Source organism: Ursus americanus, chromosome 8, assembly GCF_024610735.1.
Source record: "Ursus americanus isolate L20-20 chromosome 8, mUrsAme1.1.p, whole genome shotgun sequence".
Lineage (NCBI taxonomy): Eukaryota > Metazoa > Chordata > Mammalia > Carnivora > Ursidae > Ursus > Ursus americanus.
The window spans coordinates 4,497,137-4,515,900 of record NC_142134.1 but is presented as its reverse complement, the minus strand read 5'-3'; the positions used below and the strand labels follow the sequence as shown (position 1 = coordinate 4,515,900).

Sequence of the window (18,764 nt, the reverse complement as noted above, 5' to 3'; positions counted from 1 at the left end):
CCTTCTTTTACATTTTTATTTAATTTTTTTAAACTACTAAAATAATGCATGTTTGAGTAGTAAATGGTTATTGCCCTTTCCTCCTGTGAGTAAAGCGTGGATGGAAACAGAAATGATTCCTCCCAGACTTTGCTTCCTTTAAAGCAGAAGTTCTCATATGTGGAATTTAAGAAACAAAATAGAGGAACATATGGGAAGGAGGGGAAGGAGAGAGGGAAACAAACCACGAGACACTCTTAATGACAGAGAACAAACTGAGGATTGATGGAGAGAGGTGGGGGGGTGATGGGTATTAGGGAGGGCACTTGTTGTGATGAGCACTGGGTGTTGTATATTAAGTGATGAATCACTGACTTCTACTCCTAAAACCAATATTGCACTGCATGTTAACAAACCAGGATTTAAACAAAAATTTTTTTAAAAGTAGAAGCTCTGGGACACCTGGGTGGCTCAGTCGGTTAAGCCTTTGCCTTTAGCTCAGGTCATGATCCCAGGGTCCTGGGACTGAGTTCTGCATCGGGCTCCTTGCTCAGTGGGGAGTTGGCATCTCCCTCTGCCTGCCGCTCCCCCTGCTTGTGCTCTCTCTCTCTCTCTGACAAACAAGTAAACAAACAAGCAAGCAAGCAAATAAATAAATACAATCTTAAAAAAAAAAAATTAAAACAATTAAAAAGTAGAAGTTCTTTCTTCATGAAAACATGAATAAGAGTTCCTGCCTAATACTGCATCCATAGAGGACTTTTGCTGTGGTTGGTTGTTTTTACAAACCTCAGGTCACCACTCTGAAACTCTGCTTTCCTCATTTATCAATGAATTGCAAACACCTCTAGAAATCAAGACAGTGCTCTAACTCATTTTTTTTAAAAAAATGAGTATAATATACTATGGTAGAGATGGACCACAATTTATTCAAACATTCTACTGCTGATAGACTTTTAGGTTGTTTTCAAATAAGGTGAGCAATCAGAAATACTGACACAAAGTAAATTACGTTATAACAAGCAAAAGAACTGTAACTCAAAATTCACTACTACTTGAAAGATTTCTGATTGTTTTTAGCATATTTTCATCAAAATTACTAGTCTGAATAATTTTTCTGTGAGAAGTAATTATATATCCTAATATGTCAAAATACATGCTATATTTTCAGTCATTAATTTGTATTTACACATTCTCTTTCCTTCAAGGATGCTTTACAAAATTATTATTGACTATTAATGACCATAATCTTTCTCAATAATATCCAGACAGGGCCATCAGACCAAAGTACATTGCTACATTCATAAAGATTCTCCTAATTTTGAATTGAATGTTTAACTTAGCACTTAAATACATGTTGGAAACATGACCGGAGCTATAATTTTAACTACTTTATAGGAGCTATTCTCAAAGAAAATTAATTTTCACACAACTCGTAGTAAATATAAGTAGAGTTCAATACAACTTATGCTGGTACTATAAAATCAATTCATTTAGTAGTACCTCTGCGGTATTTTACTTTGATAGCCTAGTTCAACTAAATATTTGTCTTACTATAATTTAAAAAACCCATTTACTTTATATATAACCTATGAATCAGACATTTTAATATTTCAAAGGAAGGTACCTCCATATATATCCAAATTAGCAATTTATAATGTTATGAATGAAATACCTACAAAGATCTTCAGAGAACCAGTTTCAAATTGTCGTCCAGGGGATAGGATACCTCTTGTAATTGTAATAGCACTTAACTAAGACATTGCTCCTGGATTTCCTACTCATACATCCTTTGTTCAGCTTTATATAAAATAGAGAATATCTGTACTCATTTCTTTTTTTTAAATTAAAACATGTTCAAGAAAAAAGGCAAACTTACAGTAAAGGTAATAAGTCTAACGCTTTTTTCTACCTTCCTGAAAAATCATCAGAGGATCATAATACTATAAGGAATGTAGTGGAGAAAGTAGATAAATCTCTAAATAACCTAACTGGAGGTGAGAATCTCTAGCTTCATAAATATAATATTTACAACTAACATTAAAATACCTGAAGGAAATCCACCACCAAAGAATATATTAAATAAGTCTTCTGGAGTTATATCAGCTTCACAACCTCGATGGAAATTAAATCTACCATTGTTTTGGTGATTACATGCTTGTTCTTCATTGCCTGTGAGGTCATATTGTTTTCGTTTTTCTGGATTGCTTAAAACAGCATAAGCATTTCCAATCTCTGAAAAGGTAAACAGTAAAAGTTGGTATGCAAAGTTTTTATATTATAAAAAGACTTGCCCATATAAAAGCTACTGTCATATTAACCAAAAAAACCCAAAAAAACAAAACACAAAACAAAACAAATCCTACTTCAGGCAAATCAAGAAAATAGTAAAACAGTAACAATTTCTTTTAAAGAAAGTGCCTGGGTGACTCAGTCGGTTAAGTATCAGACTCTAGATTTCCACTCAGGTCAGGATCTCAGGGTCGTGAGATCGAGCCTTGTGGAGGGCTCCGTGCTAGGTGTGGCGCCTGCTTAAGATTCTCTCCCTCTGCCTCTTCCCCCCATAAAAAAGGTTTATACATTAAATTTATACATTGCTTGCAGTTACACATATTATTACCTCCCAATACAAATTTTTTATATGAGACTAATAAGTCTCCCTACTATCTTGAACATAAAAGAATGTTCATCTTGCTTTCTTACTATTGTGCTCCATCCTCTAATATCCTACTTCTTTTGCATATCCTAATCTAGTCATTCATTAGTGCTATTCAGACCAATAATAACAGCAGTAGCTACCAACTGCCAGGCTCTGAACCCAATATGCTATTACATTATTCATTATTATTCCTACTTTACAGATGAGCCTCCTGAGGTTCAAAATGGTTAGGATACTTGTTCAAGGTCAAAAATTTTTTTAGCATAGTAAGTATATTCTATTCAACCTACACTGTAAACCTGTTTTTGTACACTCCAGCCCAGAGCGAGCTATTTTTCATTTTATTCATTAACAATTTATTCCTCTTAAACTCCACGAGGGTAGGTAGGGGGTCTATGTTTTCACTGCAATATCCCCATGATCCAGTAGAATTTGCTTTTGAATTGATCCAGATAGTATCTAGTATTCCTCACTTTGCTAGTTTTGAGATATTTATTTCTAAAGAATTCTATTTCCCATCTCATACTCCTGTGTCCAAAAGAGGCAATGGTACATTGGTTACTAAAATGCCTTCTTGAGGTAATTTACAAAAGCTGTAATGCTTTGATCTAAAAGCAGAAATACCCTATTCTCATTCTGACACTTCTAATAATCATTTCATAGATATAGCTTACTTCTTAAAGTAGATTGTAAGCCTTTTGCAATATGGGATATTTTAAAGATAGTTTTTGGAACCCATGTGGTAGCTGCCATAGGTACTGTACAAGCAAATAGATGCTCATTAGTTAGTTGTTTTTAGATGATTACATATCACACTTAAATTAATTATACCCATATACTTTGGAATTTTTCTTCTGATGGTGATTCTAAAACCTGGGATTCAGAGATAGCTTTCAGGTGGTTTGTGAACCCCAATGTATGAAAAATTAGTTGGATGGTCCATCTATCGAAGGAGATTGTCAAAAACTTTCTTTAGATTCTCAAATAGATCTATGACTCAGAAATACAGCCATCATTTATAATGTTGCTCTAATGGGAAAGCATGATCAGAGAGCCAAACAATGTATTTACAAACAACACCAAGATATTAACTGATACCCCAAAAAAACAGCATATCTATCAATATCTGCCAGCGTTGTACTTCCAATAATATCAATTCTAGGTTTTACCTCTATATACTAAATAGAGTATCCCTGTAATTTCACAATGCTGTTACTTTTTAAACTATTAATATATTGGTTTTAAGGTTTTATTTTAAGGTTTTGCTATTTAAAAAAATAATTTCCAAACATTAAGATATTTTAGAAAATCTGTATAAAATATGGCTATAATCCATAATTGTATATGCAAGACAATTTATTTCATCTACTGTGACTAGAGTAACTGTCTATCCATTTACTTTGTGCTACACTCATAATCAAAACCTTTTTCAGTTTCTTATTAGCAAAATATTAAACCCAAAATTTATGTTGGTGTCCAAAAGCTTTACAAAGCACATTTCTACCTCAGTCTCACTTATTTCACCAAAAGTACCTTCCACCAAGTTGTAAGAAATAATACAGAGAGATCCTCTGTACTTGTTACCTAATTTCTCCAATGGCAATATCTTGTAAAATTAAAGTACTCTCACAACTGGGATATTGACATTGATATAATCAGGATATAGGACATTTCCACTACCATCCTCTTGTTGCTCTTGTATAACTACACCCACTTCCTTCTCCTTCATCCCCTCGTTAACCCCTGACAACCACTAATCTAATATCTATTTCTATGTTATTGGCATTTCAAGAATATTATATAAATAAAATAATACAACATATAAATGGAATGAAACCATCTGGGATAGGGCTTTTTCAATCAGCATAATTCTTTGGTGATCAATCCAGGTTGCTATGTAAGCCAAAACAGTAGTCCCCGGCTTCACTCCCAATCCATGGTTTCGGTTACCCTCAATCAACCATGGTCTGGAAGCAGATGGCCCTCCTCCTAACCTATCATCCATAGGTCAATAGTAGCCTAATGCTGCATGACAGCACCTGCATCATTCACCTCACTTCATCTCATCATGGAGACATTTTATCATCTCGCATCATCACAACAAGGGTGAATGAAGTACAAAAAGACACCTTGAGAGAGAGACAGACCTTTTACATAACTTTTATTATAGTATATTATTATTGTGTTGTGTTTTATTGTTAGTTATTATTGTTAATATCTTACTGTGCCTAATTTAAAAATTACCCTTCATCATAAGTGGATACGTATAGGAAAAAAACACAGTATATACAGGGTTTAGTACTATCTGTACTTTCAGGAATCCACTGCGAGTCTTGGAACATTTCCTCTGCAAGTAAGGCGGGGGGAGGGGGCACTACTGTAGTTCATTCCTTTTTATTGCTGGGTAGTATTCCATGGTATGGATGCATCCCTGTTTGTTTCACCATTCATCCAACGAACAATATCTGGGTTGTTTCTAGGTTTTGGTATCATGAGTAAAACTGCTATTTACATTCATGTACAGATTTATGTATAAACATCAACTTTTACCTCTAGGATAAATGCTAAGGAATGTAATTGCTAAGTTGTATGGTAGTGGTATGGTAGCAGTTTTTTGAGAAACTGCCAAACTGTTTTACAGAGTGACTGTGTCATTTTACATCCCATCAACAATGTACGAGTGATCCCGTTTCTCTGCATCCATACCGGTTATCTGGTGTTGTTGCTATTTATTATTTTAGCCATTTTGATAGGTGCGTAGTGGTATCTCATTGGGTTTTACTTTACATTATCTCTAATGGCTAATGAATGATGTTAAAAATCTTTCCATTGCTTATTTTGCATTTGTATGTCATCTTCAGTGGAATGTCTTTTACTCATTTCCTAACTGAATTGTCTGTTTTTTAAATTTTCAATTTGGCGAGTTCTTTATATATTCTAGATACTAGTCCTTTTCAGATATGTGTTTGGCAGATATTCTCTCCACTCTGTTACTTATCTTTTCATCCTCTCTGTAAGGTCTCTGAAGAGCAAACTTCAAAAATTTTGATGAAACCCAACTTCTTAACTTTTATGAACCATGCTTTTGGTGTTAAGTATAAGAAATAACTGTCCAGCTTAAGAGCCTAAAGATTTGCTTCCATGATTTTTGCTAAGAGTTAAAAAGTGTTTTATATTTCATGATTCATTTCAAGTTCATTCTTGTAACGAGCATAAGATTCAGGTCAAGGTTAACTTTTTTTGCTTATGAATATCTAATTGTTCCAAAACCATTTGTTGAAAAGTCTGTCTTTCCTCTATTAAATTGCTTTTGCACCTATGTCAAAAATCTCTTGGGTATATTTGTATGGGTCCATATCTGGGTTCCCTATCCTGTTCAATTGATGTATTTGTCTATCCCTCTGCCAATACTGTACTGTTTTGATAACTGTGGCTATAAAGTCAGTCCTGAAATCAGGTAAACTGATGACTCCTACTCCATTCTTTTAATAAATTGTTTTTGTTTATTCAGGTTCTTTATCTTTCCATATGAGTTCTAGAATAAACTTGCTGTTATCTACAAAAAAAGTCTTCCTAGGATTTTGACAGGCATTGTGTTAAATATGCAGACCAATTTGAGGACACTTGACATCTTTACTATGCTGAGTCTTCCAATCCATGAACATGATATAACGTTCCATTCATTTAGATCTTCTCTGACTTCTTTCCTAGTGGTTCTATAGCATTCAGCATAAAAATCCTGTACGAGGTTTGTTAAATTTACACCTAAGTATTTCTTGTGTGTCTATGTGTGATTATAAATGGTAATGTATTTTTAGTTTGTGTCTATATATTCACTGCTAGTGTACAGAAATGAACTAAATATTTCTAAATATAAAAATTAGTTTTTGTATGTTTATCTTGTATCCGAAAATCTTACAGAATATATTTATTGATTCTAAAATTTGGGGAGGGGGGAAGGTGCTTTCCTTGGGATTTATACATAATTACATCATTTGTAAATAGGGACAGTTTTATCTCTTCCTTTCTAGTCCTTGGGTCTTCTTTTTCTCACCTTAATGCACTGACTAGAATTGCCAACACTATACTGAATAAATGTGATGAAAGGAAACATTCTGGCTTTGTTCTCAATCTTAGGGGGAAAGCGTTCAGTCTCTTACCATTAAGCACAGTGTTTTCTGTAGTTGCTCCTTTATCATTTTGAGGCAATTCCTTTCTATTTCTACTCATTTTCAGGCTTTTTTTTTTTTTCCTATTTGCTTGTATCATGAATCCTCTCAACACTGCTTTTGCTGGTCCCCTCAAATTTTGATATGCTGCATTTTTATTCAGATTAATGTATTATTTAAAAAATTTCTTGAGACTTCTTTGACCCATAAATTATTTAGAAGTGTGCTGTCCAGTTTCCAAGTGATTAGCCATATTCCAATTATCTTTCTGTCGTTAATTTTTACTTTGATTTCGTTGTGGTCAAAGAACACACTCTGTATGACTTCAGTCTTTTAACTTGGTGGAGGTTTATTTTATGACCCAGGATATGCTCTATCTGGGTGTATGTTCTGTGAGCACTTGAAAAGCAATTTATAGTCTCCTGGTGTTGGATAGAGTGTTCTATAAACATTGAATAGATCTTGTTGGGTAACGATGTTTAATTCTTCCATATTCTTGCTGATTTTCTGTCAAGCTGTTCTATCAGTTGTTGACAGAGAGGTGTTGAAGTTTCTAACTATAATTATGAATTTGTCTATATCTCCTTCAGTTTTTGATTTACGTATTTTGCATCTGTTTTTTGATGTGAACACATATATATTGCTATGTCTTCTTGAAGGATTGACCCTTTTATCATATAATTCTTTCTCTGGTAACTTTTTTTGTCTGCTTTATCTAATATTAATATAGCCACTCTTGCTTTCTTTGGATTAACGTTTTCATGATACATATTTTTCCATCTCTTTACCTTCAGCCTGTCTATATTGTTATAAATGGAGTGTCTTGTCGATAACACACAGTCATGTCTTTTAATTCACTCTGCCAATCTGTCTTTAATTGGCATATTTAGATCATTTACATTTAATGTAGCTACTGATAAGTTAGGGTTTATTTCTGCCATTTTATTTTTTGTTTTCTGTACTTTTTCCTGACTTCCTGTGAGTTAAACATTTCTTTTTTAGAATTCCATTTTGATTTATCTAGTGTTTTCTGAGTGTATTTGTTTGTATAACTTTTCAGTGGTTGCTCTAGGTATTATATTATACATACATAACTTATCACAGCCTACTGCTGTCATCATTTTACTAGTTCAAGTGTACTGTGAAACTCTTACTTTTACTTTCTTTTATCCTTGCCCATTTATAACATAATTGTCTTATATATTTTCTTGGCATACATTTAGAACCATATCAGATAATGTTAAAATTTTTGCTTCAAATGTCAAATAATCTAGAAATCCAAGAGGAGAAATAAAGTATATTACATTTACTCATATTTTTGCTTACCACGTTCTTTCTTTTTTCCTATTTCAAGCTTTCTTCTTTTACTGTTTTATTTTGGTTACAGAATTTTCTTTAGCTACTCTTTTAGGGTATGTGTGCGAATGACAAATTCTCTTTTTTCCTTCATCTGAAAATGTCCGGATTTTCCCTTCATTCTTGAAGGATGTTTTTGCTGGGTATACAATTCTGGGCAAAAGTTCTTTTCTTTCAAAAGGTACTTGAAAAATGGGCCATTGCCTCCTGGCCTGCATAGTTTCTAATGTGAAATTCACTGTCATTTGAATTGTTTTTCCCCAGCAGATAAGGTGTCATTTCTCTTCTGCTTCTTTCAAAATTTTCTTTCTGTCTTTAGCTTTCAGAAGTTTGACTATGATGTGTCTTGGTATGGATTTTGGGGGGGGTTAACTATTTGGGGTTCATTCAACTTCTTGAATTATGTAAGCTTATATCTTTTACCAAGTATAGGAAGTATTCAATATTTATTTATTTATTTATTTATTTATTTATTTTAGAGTACTTTTTCAGCTATACTCTCTTCTTCCTCTCCTTCTAAGACCTCAATGATATAAACGTTAAATCTTGTTATAGTCCCACTTGTCCCTGGAGCTGCTCAGATTCTAGATAATGTCTATTTTTCTATTTTCCAGTTCACTGATTCTTTCCTCTGTTATTTTATTGTTTATCCCATTTATTGCTCGATTTTATTTTATTTTAAAGATTTTATTTATTTGTCAGAGAGAGAGAAAGCATGAGCAAGCACACATACATCAGCAAAGGGAGCATCAGGCAGAGGGAGAAGCAGGCTAACCGCTGAGCAAGGAGCCCCACATGGGACTCGATCCCAGCACCCTGGAATCATGACCTGAGCCCAAGGCAGATGCTTAACCAACTGAGCCACCAAGGAGTCCCTCAGTTTTTATATTTTTAAGTTGTAAAATTTCCATTTGATTCTTTATACCTTTTGTTTATTTGCTCAGATTTTCTACTTCTTTGCTGAAACTATTTTTCAAAACTTATTTAAAGCATATTTGTAATTGTTCACTGAAGCATTTTTATGATGGATGCTTTAAAATCTTTGTTAGGGGGGCACCTGGGTGGCTCAGTCAGTTAAGCGTCTGCCTTCGGCTCAGGTCACAATCTCAGGGTCCTGGGATCGAGCCTCACGTCGGGCTCCCTGCCCAGTGGGGGTCTGCTTCTCCCTCTGTCTCTCTGTGCTCTTTCTCTCTCTCTCAAATAAATAAATAAAATCTTTTCAAAAAAATTTAAAAAATAAAATCTTTGTTAGGCACTTCTAACTTCTCTGTCATCTCCATGTGGACATCTATGACTTGTTAAATTTGAGGCTTTCCTCGTTCTTAGTATGACAAATGATTTTCTACTGAAATGTGGTCATTTGAGGTATTATCTTATGAGACTCTGGACCTGTCTAAAACTCCTGTTTTTAACTGTCCTCCTCGGACATTATTCTGGTACAGGAAGTGGAAATACCACCTTATTACTTCCAGATGGGAATAAAAGTTCAGGTTTCCCCCTTGGCCTCTGATGACATCTGAAAGGTGGAGCTCCTTGTTACTGCCGAGCAGGAATGAGATTTCTAGTCTCCCATAAAGCCTTCAATGACATCTCTGTGGCTGGAAAGAGTAGGTAGGGCTGCTGCATTACTGCCCCCCAGGTAGCTTCACTGACATGAAAAGGATATTGTTTTGTTTACCTCTGGTAAAAGTCCTGATTCTCTACTAGGCCACTTATGACACTACACCACTGGGGATGGAAAGGCATACCTTGTTACTGTCAAGCAGAAGGACCAGTTCCCTACTCAATCATCTCTGTTACCCCCCAAGTAAAGAGGGTAGGCATGTCAAGGCATCTTATTACAGCCCAGAGAGGGTGACAGGCTAGGTTCTTTATTCAGCCTTTGCTGATGGGGCTGTAGGTGGGACCACAGTTTTTTCTTTGATATTTGGCTGTATTGGATGGTTATTGCTTAAAAATTTTCTGTCTTACTAGGTTGCCCCCTTCTGGTTCTTTAGCTAGAGAAAGTAGGCTTTTCTTGGGGATTTTTTATCTGTGATTATTGGTATTTCTGGGTTGTCTGCTTCTCCAGCACCTAGTCTAAGATACAAAAGGCAAAATGAAAACCCAAGCAACTTACTGCCATGTAGTTCTTTGGATCCCAAGGTCCCTAGTTCATCTACCTTCTTCTTTCCACCTTTCAAAGTTTTTTTTTTTTAATGTTTGCTTTGTTTTTTATATAATATTCAATTATACTTTGTGCAAGAAATAGGGGGAAGTATATTTATTCCATCTTCCTGAAAGTGGAAGTCGTCATTGATTTTTAAATCACTTGCCTCATTCTCATACCCAAATTTCTGCCATTTTCTCTCTTCTCTAATCATACTCATGTCTAGAAAACTCTTAATTCTCATCTAGCATATTCTCTAATTACTATTTATATTCTCTAATTACTCTGATTATAATCTATCTTTCTGGCTTTTCTTCAAACATTTTTATTGAATGTTTTGGTATTTAATTATATTCAGTCTTCTGGGAGATCCTGGGTAAATCGGTTAATCTCTCTGAGCCTCAATTTTCTTACTGGGGAAAGGAGGGTGACACTAGTTCCCTGACTACTTCATAAGATTTTTAATAAGCATTAAATGAAAAAATAGGAATGAAAAACTATAAAATGTTAGCTCTTAGCATTATTCCAAATATTCTGTGTGATACTTTTCTCTCCTTAATGAATTACAAATTCTTTGAGCAAGAGAATATCTCGTATTCTCCTGTTGTATTTCTCTACAAAACTAGCCCAAATATTAAGAATATTGAACTACCAGGCCTAACACAGGTAACAGCATCTGATCCATTATTATTTATCAAATAAACACATAAAGAGCCAAACCACACCCCTTGTTATTACCCTCATGTGTATGTCAACAGGCACAGGTAGTATTCAAATGGTCTCTGAAATACTTTGAAGTATTTGTCTTTGAAGATAAAGTAGACCAGGTATATTTTGAAGACATCCACGTCAGACAGAAGGAAAGGGATCCATTTCAATTTATTCAAATGTTTTTTAAAAGTATGTTCATATGTACTGTGCAAGTCATTCTCTAGATGTTAATAAAATATTCCCTTCTTTGAGAAACTTGAGTTACAATCTTAACTGTAAAGAACACACGGCCGCATGAACTTAAGAGTTCATTTAGTCTACCCTCCTTGATAGCAACCTCTTATTTTTAAAGCTTTACAAAACACACAAATGAAGGGACACCTGGCTGGCTCAGCATTTTTTTTTTTTTTTCATGTGACTCTTGATTGGGAGTTCGAGCTCCACATTGGGCACTGAGCTTACTTAAAAAACAAAACAAAACAAAAACACACACAAATGAAAGTATCTCTTCTATCTAATTTAATTCCCTAAACCAATTATCTCCTCTTTTTCTATTCTTGGAGGAAATAAAAAGCAAATGGTTTCCATCTTCTGTAAAAAGTGTTTTGGTAGAGCAATCAATCTATACTTAGTTTTCATACAAAAGAAAAAGACTATAGTATTTGCTTAAAATAAGCAGCTTGGTATCCCAAAAATAGAAGTTTGGATCAATGGGTTTAAAATAAAATAAGATGGGGGCACCTGGGTGGCACAGCGGTTAAGCGTCTGCCTTCAGCTCAGGGCGTGATCCCGGCGTTCTGGGATCGAGCCCCACATCAGGCTCCTCCGCTATGAGCCTGCTTCTTCCTCTCCCACTCCCCCTGCTTGTGTTCCCTCTCTCGCTGGCTGTCTCTATCTCTGTCAAATAAATAAATGAAATTAAAAAAATAAATAAATAAATAAAATAAAATAAAATAAGATGATTCAGAAGATAAAGAGAAGACCCTGTGTGCTGAGAATAAATGAAAGCTGCCATTTCTGAATGATGACACTAACTGTAATATTTTCTAATTAACTACTTTTGCTCACCAAGCATCTGTGGATTACAATCTAGTTTTCTATGTAGTTTCCATTCAATGAAAAATGGGCTCATCAACCAACTCCCTATTCTGATCCTCTTTGGGATTAATAAATTGGCATTCTGATTTACAGATAACCTCCTGTGTATTGAATAATGTGAGCCTCTTCTCTAGAGATGAACCACCTCCCAGGATGATGATGAATATTCAGTGTCTAGTGTGCCAAGTAGAGCATTAGACTCTGAAATGTACCACATCCAAGTGTCATCACCCTTGTAAAGCCCCTTCTGAATGTCTAGCTGGGGTGGCATTTAGCTGCTCACCTCTTCAAAATGCATAGGATGTAAAATATTGGGAGATCCACTTACTGTTATTCCAAGACTAATAAATGACTTCAATACAGAAGTGAGAGAAAGCAGTTTAACATTTTTAACATTAATGGAGAATTAATATCAAAATCACTTAGCAGATCACAAACATACAAAAATTCACTGCCTAAATGTTCTTTACCAACTATTTTAAATTAAATTATTTTAATTCATAATGTGAAAAATTTTTTTTTAACTGTTGGCTCTATAAATGCCAAATTCAAAAGGAGAAACAATCACAAATATAAAATTTTTCCTATGAATTAGAAGTTAACTATTATGAATAAATTGTATATAAAATACAAAATTATAAAAATCAACTCTCTGACATTTATTTACTAAATTGGCAAAAAAAGAAAGAGAAAAAAAACCAACCCTGAAATAGTATTAAGAAAATGAAGAAAAATGAATAGTAGGCAAAAGGGAAAAAACTAATTTTTTTTTTTAAGCTCTGCACCCAGCGTAGGGCTCAAACTCATGACCCTGAGATCAAGAGCTGCATGCTCCACTGACTATGCCAGCCAGGCACCTGAAGAAACTAATTCTTAAAAAGAAAAAAAAATCACATTATTTAGAACCACATATAAGAAAATGAAAAAAAAATTGGCCAGTTAGCAGGAATATAAGAACACTGGGCAGAAAAATCCAAGCAATTTCCCAATTCTAGACAGTCTCTACTATCCTAAGAACTTGCAAAAGCTATGTTTTATTTTAGTTCCCTTTGGAAGCAGATGGTAATACACTAGAAGCTTGTGTATAATCACCACACTACTAGTGTGTGGTAAACTAGAAAGTATGCATGATTATCTAGAAAAGTTACTTAGAACTTCGCCAAAACTGGCATTTTGCTTTCATGAAGCCACAGTGTATTTGTTTGGCTCTTGGCATAACAAATTAATAGTAGAGATTTAAAGGGTTTTGAGGACTTTGCTTATGCTGGCTTCTAAATGTACCATATAGGTAGAATTTAATATTCTAAGACATTGTAAAGTGGATTCTAAAAAGAGTTTAGTAAAATTGCTTTAAAAGGTTTACTTTACTTTTAAAAGCATCTGTTGCTCCAGGTGCGTGGTTTTTGTCTGGATGAAACTTCAAAGCAAGCTTTCTGTAAGCTTTTTTCAAATCTTCATCACCAGCATCTTTGGTAACTCCAAGTACTTCATAGTAATTTTTACACTTGTTTATGCTGTGAACAAAACAGTGTGTTATAATGTAAATTTCAAGGAAGAACTTCATGTAGTATCTCTAATTTTTGATTTATTAGAATAGTGGAAAGAACTGTCTGTGGATTGTTTTCCATCAAATGATAGCTTATCCCATTAAAGGTTATTGCTTCATTCTCCTTCTTGACCACAGACCATTCCTTTAACCTCTTTCCAGTCTAAGGAGAGTTGGCCATGAGAATGTCCTTGGTGCTTTTTATCACAACTAGAGAAGTAAAGCAAAGCCCATAACAATCATGGATGAAGGACAGCACACACTGAAACTAGAAGGAGCGAACAAGAACAATTTTACAGTACTCTTAAGTGCACAAAGAAATTCCAGAACTCTTCACAAGTACGTCATAGCTAAAAATTAATTAATACGCATTGAATTCCAAGATTTTTGTTGTCACATAATGTAGACCTACCAAATATCAAAGTAACACTTTAGTGCATGTAAAACAATTACAAGTACCCTATGGGTTAAATGTCAAGGCAAGTTAACTCAGCTCCACTATACTAAAGAGAACTCATCTGTCTAAGAAAAATAAGATCTCATAATAACATATATCACAGGACTCAAAATGCTTGTTAGACTCAATTTTCATTATGATTAGCATACTTTTAAAGATTACTTACATAGCTAATTAAAGATGTTAAGAGATTTAAGCCCAGAGTCTTTGAAGTATATTAAGAAAAAAAAAATACTCTGAACGGAGCAGAGAACGTTAATACTATTAAATGCTAATATTCTCCTAAAATCTAACAATTTTCCTTCACTAAAAATCTAACAATTTTCCTTCACTATAGTAACATTTTAAACATTTTCTGTGGAGTACTTTATGACTTTAGATGTGTTCCATATGTGATTGCTTGAGGCAGTAACAGGTGAAAAGATCTAAGGCATAACTGTCCACCAGTAGCTAGAGAATTGCAGAGTGACTCAAAGTTCTCAAAGGAAAGAGCAAGATTGATCTTATCTTACTACTGAAACTATAAGTCATGATAGTGCTTGGTACAGGATAGGTTCTCAGTAAATATTTCTAGAATAAATGAGCCTTAGCTCTCCTTTCATAATGAAAGCATTCAACATTTGTTAAATGAACAGTTAAAAAAAAAAAAGACATGTTTAAGATTAAAGAAATTTTTTTATAATCACATATCAACAAAAATCCGTTATACAGTCTTCTTTATGGTAATAATAATTAAAATTGGATTTTTCTACTTTAGATACTTAATAAATATTAATAGTTAACTTTATTTCATAAACGTGTTATTTCCTTTATTTAATCAACAATATTTATGGAGCACCAGTTATGTCACAAGCAGTGCTCTGGGCACTTGAGATACATTAGTGAACAAAACAGAACGATTCCTGCTTTTGTAAGAATCATTCTCTCAGATATGTTTAGAAACTATGTGATAGAGAAAAAGGGAAAGGGGACATTTATAGAACACCTACTGTGTGTCAGGCCCAGGTCCACAATCACATATCCATGTTCCAATATCCATAAAGCTCTGAAAAATGAAAGTTATTCTATAATTTGACTGCAAAAACCTGACTTGAATTCTTTTAGAGGCAAAATTTGACCTGAATGGATGTGAAGCTGCTATAAAGTTTTCATTTATCCCATTCAAGTGTGAGTATTTCTACATGTTGCTGCAGAAATGTTACTATTAAGTAATGGGCTGCTCACCAGATGTTAAGTGTTATTATGTAATGTATAATATATGCTCCTTATTACCTTTCTAAAATATGAACAATTCTGAATTCCAAACTACATCTGGTCTATAAAGATTTCACACAGAGAGTTGTAGAATCTTATTATGTTGGCTATTTTATACAAACTGTCTCATTTACTCCTCATTCGGTAGATGTTTTTCCTCTCTAACCAATGAGAAAATCGAGGCTGGAAATCGTTAAGTAAGCTGCCAAAAGTCCTGTAACCAAGTAAGTAATAGGTGGAAACGGAAATTTATTTCTTCAACAAAAATTTACAGATCATCTACTTTCTGCTAGACACTGTTTCAGATGCTAGTGGTGAATAAAACAGTCCAAAAAAATCCCTGTTCACACTAAATTTACAATTGTGAGAGGGATGAGCAAAGAACAACAAGTAAAATATGAAGTACATCATATGATGATAAATATTTAGAGAAAACTAAAGTGACAAAGGAGACGAGAGAATGGACGGGGAGGCCAGCTATTCTAAATAGGATGATTAGAAAAGGCTTCACAAGGGGTGCTTGGGTGGCTCAGTTGTTAAGCGTCTGCCTTCAGCTCAGAGCGTGACCCCAGAGTTCCTGCATCAGGCTCCTCCGCTGGGAGCCTGCTTCTTCCTTTCCCACTCCCCCTGCTTGTGTTCCTTCTCTCTCTGGCTGTCTCTCTCTCTCTCAAATAAATAAATAAATTTTTTCAAAAAAAGAAAAAGAAAAGGCCTCACAAGTAAGGATTCAAACCTCAGTCTGTCTGATTTAAAAATCCTGCTATCTCAGAATCAGAACAAGGAAAAGGAGTCCTTCGGACACCAGAGTAACCCACCTCTTCCTTTCTGTTTGCTTTTCCAATCAGTGTTTAAATAGTCTCTTCCCTTGTAGGTATTTTCCTCAAATATTGGTTTTGGTGCCCAAAACATGTCTTCTCTGCCTCTCTTCTTGCTTAGCTAGTTTCTACAATTTCTTCAGACCTCAACTTACCTTTTCCTTTTCTCAAGAACTCAAATTCCTCAAGACTAGGTTTGGTGTTCCTCTTATATCCCCTACAGCCCTCTGGACATGAGCCCTCTCCCAGCAATTACCACAGTGTACTGCAGCTACCTTGCCTGACTACTCAGACTACAGGCCTCTTGAAGGCAAGGATTATGTCTTGTTCACCATGTGTTGAACGGATGGATGATGAATGGACATATGGATGACTGGGTCCAATGTAAGGGCAGAAATGGTTCAGATCTAAAAGTCACAGGTGGTAAGTACTATAATAAAAATGTAGCTGGCACCAGAAGTCAATTTGGAATAGAGGAGAATAGACTGTAGGACAAGGAATAGAGCTATGAATATGACACATAGTATCTGAATGCAGGAAACCAAAGCAGTAACAAACAAAACACTAAACAATCCTAAAGTCATTATTACTTGGTTTGTATGCATAAAATGATTAATTATATACCAGATTAACCCTCCAAAATTGTTTGTTGAGATTTCCTGAGCATAAGAGGCTAGGCAATAGAAAAAGGCAGCCCAAGAGAGGACTGCTGGATAGTGTAGGGAAATTAGGTTGGAATTCATAATCCTCTAGAGATGGCTCATAAAGCTAAGAATTGTCACAAAGACAGGGAGCTTGCTTCTCCCTCTCCCTCTGCCCGCCACCCCCCATGCTCTCTTTCTCAAATAAATAAAATCTTTAAAAAAGGAAAAGAATTGTCACGAAGAGAAAAAAAGTAGAAAAACAATTATTTCACTAATTCTTAAGTGTAGCTAGTTTTATCATATCCTCCCTGCACTGAGCATTTCATCATATATTAGAGGAGAAATTTTTTAAGAAGCCAGAAGAGAGGTACAAAGTTGACATCACCAATGCACCTGGCTCAACACACCAATATATAGTTCAAGTAATCCTCCAAATACACTTTTACCTAATTTTTCACACTTGAATGAAAAATTACCATTCATATATTTATTTTAATTCATATTTTTTTCATCATTCATCATGACAAAATGAATTTGTCATACTTTCTACAGTTCACTCCTTACTGAAAGATTCAAACCTTCTCCATCTTCACCAAAGAATTTTTTAAAAAGAGATAAAAAAGAAAATAAATTAAAAAGAGGTAACCTATTACCTACTCTGGAAGGAAATATTGTATAATCAGCCCAGAAAGACTGACAGGCAGCTCAACAATGGAAAGTCCATCTACTTCAGCCCCTATGTCTTCCTTGATGTGCATGAAACCATAGTGGGTAGGGCAGGAAGGTTCTCTTTCAATTCTTTTTTGCATGTTATAGCTGATCATTTAAGTAGACTCCAAATTTAATCGGTGTTTAGGGAAATACTTATTTATTCCTGAGGCAGAGGATTACTTGCTAAACTTTATAAGTTTAGCAAAATGGTTTCACTTCAAGAACTACAGCTTAAATCAAATTCTAATCAAATCCCTATAATTCAAGTGACTTAACAATTGTATGGAAGTGTTCCTAATTGATAAATAGAATGATGACCCTGTTAATGCTTTAACAATGATCTTGTAAATTTTTAAAATAAAAGATGGGCTTTTTTTCAATGAGAAATTAAAAACTTCAAATTAGATCCAGGATACTTCTTCTCAATAATTTTTCAGTATATTTCAACTCAAAGACAACAGTGTTCAGTTACACAGAATATTAGCTTTACAAAGTTATATACTTTTTCTTCAGTCTTATTATAAGCTAGCTCTTACTTATGCAATGGATGCAGTATTATTGCATGGCTTCTCCCATTGAGCCAAACTGTCACTGAGCAACTTGTTTGCATAATCCTGCTAACACAAGATAACGTGGCTTTCTTCAGAAAAAATCCCCTGTGTATAGGTAAAACAAAAAACAAAAACATACAGCACCTAAGTGTTTGCTGGTGATCTGTTACCTCACTAAAGCAACACTTATGAAGGCTAATATAATGAGTAAGTGTTACATAATTCAGCTAAGCAACTCATGTAAGTTATCAACTAAAGTACTCTGAATAGGGGCGCCTGGCCGGCTCCGTCATTAAGCATCTGCCTTCGGCTCAGGTCATGATCCCAGGGTCCTGGGATGAGCCCCGCATTGGGCTCCCTGCCCAGCAGGAAGCCTGCTTCTCCCTCTCCCACTCCCCCTGCTTGTGTTCCCTCTCTTGCTGTGTCTCTCTCTGTCAAATAAATAAAATCTTTAAAAAAAAAATAAAAATAAAATAAAGTAGTCTGAATAACTTAGGGATTCTATTAAAGAATGTTCCAATCACATTTAGTCCTCAAAGGAAAAAAAACTGCATTTAATAAAAAAGGGATAAGAAAATTATTGACCAGAGAAACTATTTCTAATACAGCTGTACTACTAAGCTAATACTCATACCCAGTAAGAATTCATTGTCTCAAACTTGGCT

At 34.7% G+C, this 18,764-nt stretch overlaps 1 protein-coding gene across 1 annotated transcript in view; it reads right to left on the bottom strand.

Annotated features, from left to right (window-relative positions):
• Positions 1-18,764, bottom strand: part of DNAJB14 (DnaJ heat shock protein family (Hsp40) member B14) — a 49,495-nt gene that overhangs the window by 12,166 nt on the left and 18,565 nt on the right. Inside the window, exons 3-4 of the mRNA XM_045792442.2 lie at positions 13,490-13,635; positions 2,029-2,214 (exon numbers count right to left, since the gene is read on the bottom strand). Coding sequence (XP_045648398.1) covers positions 2,029-2,214; positions 13,490-13,635 — 332 coding nt within the window. The remainder of the gene's footprint in view (positions 1-2,028; positions 2,215-13,489; positions 13,636-18,764) is intronic.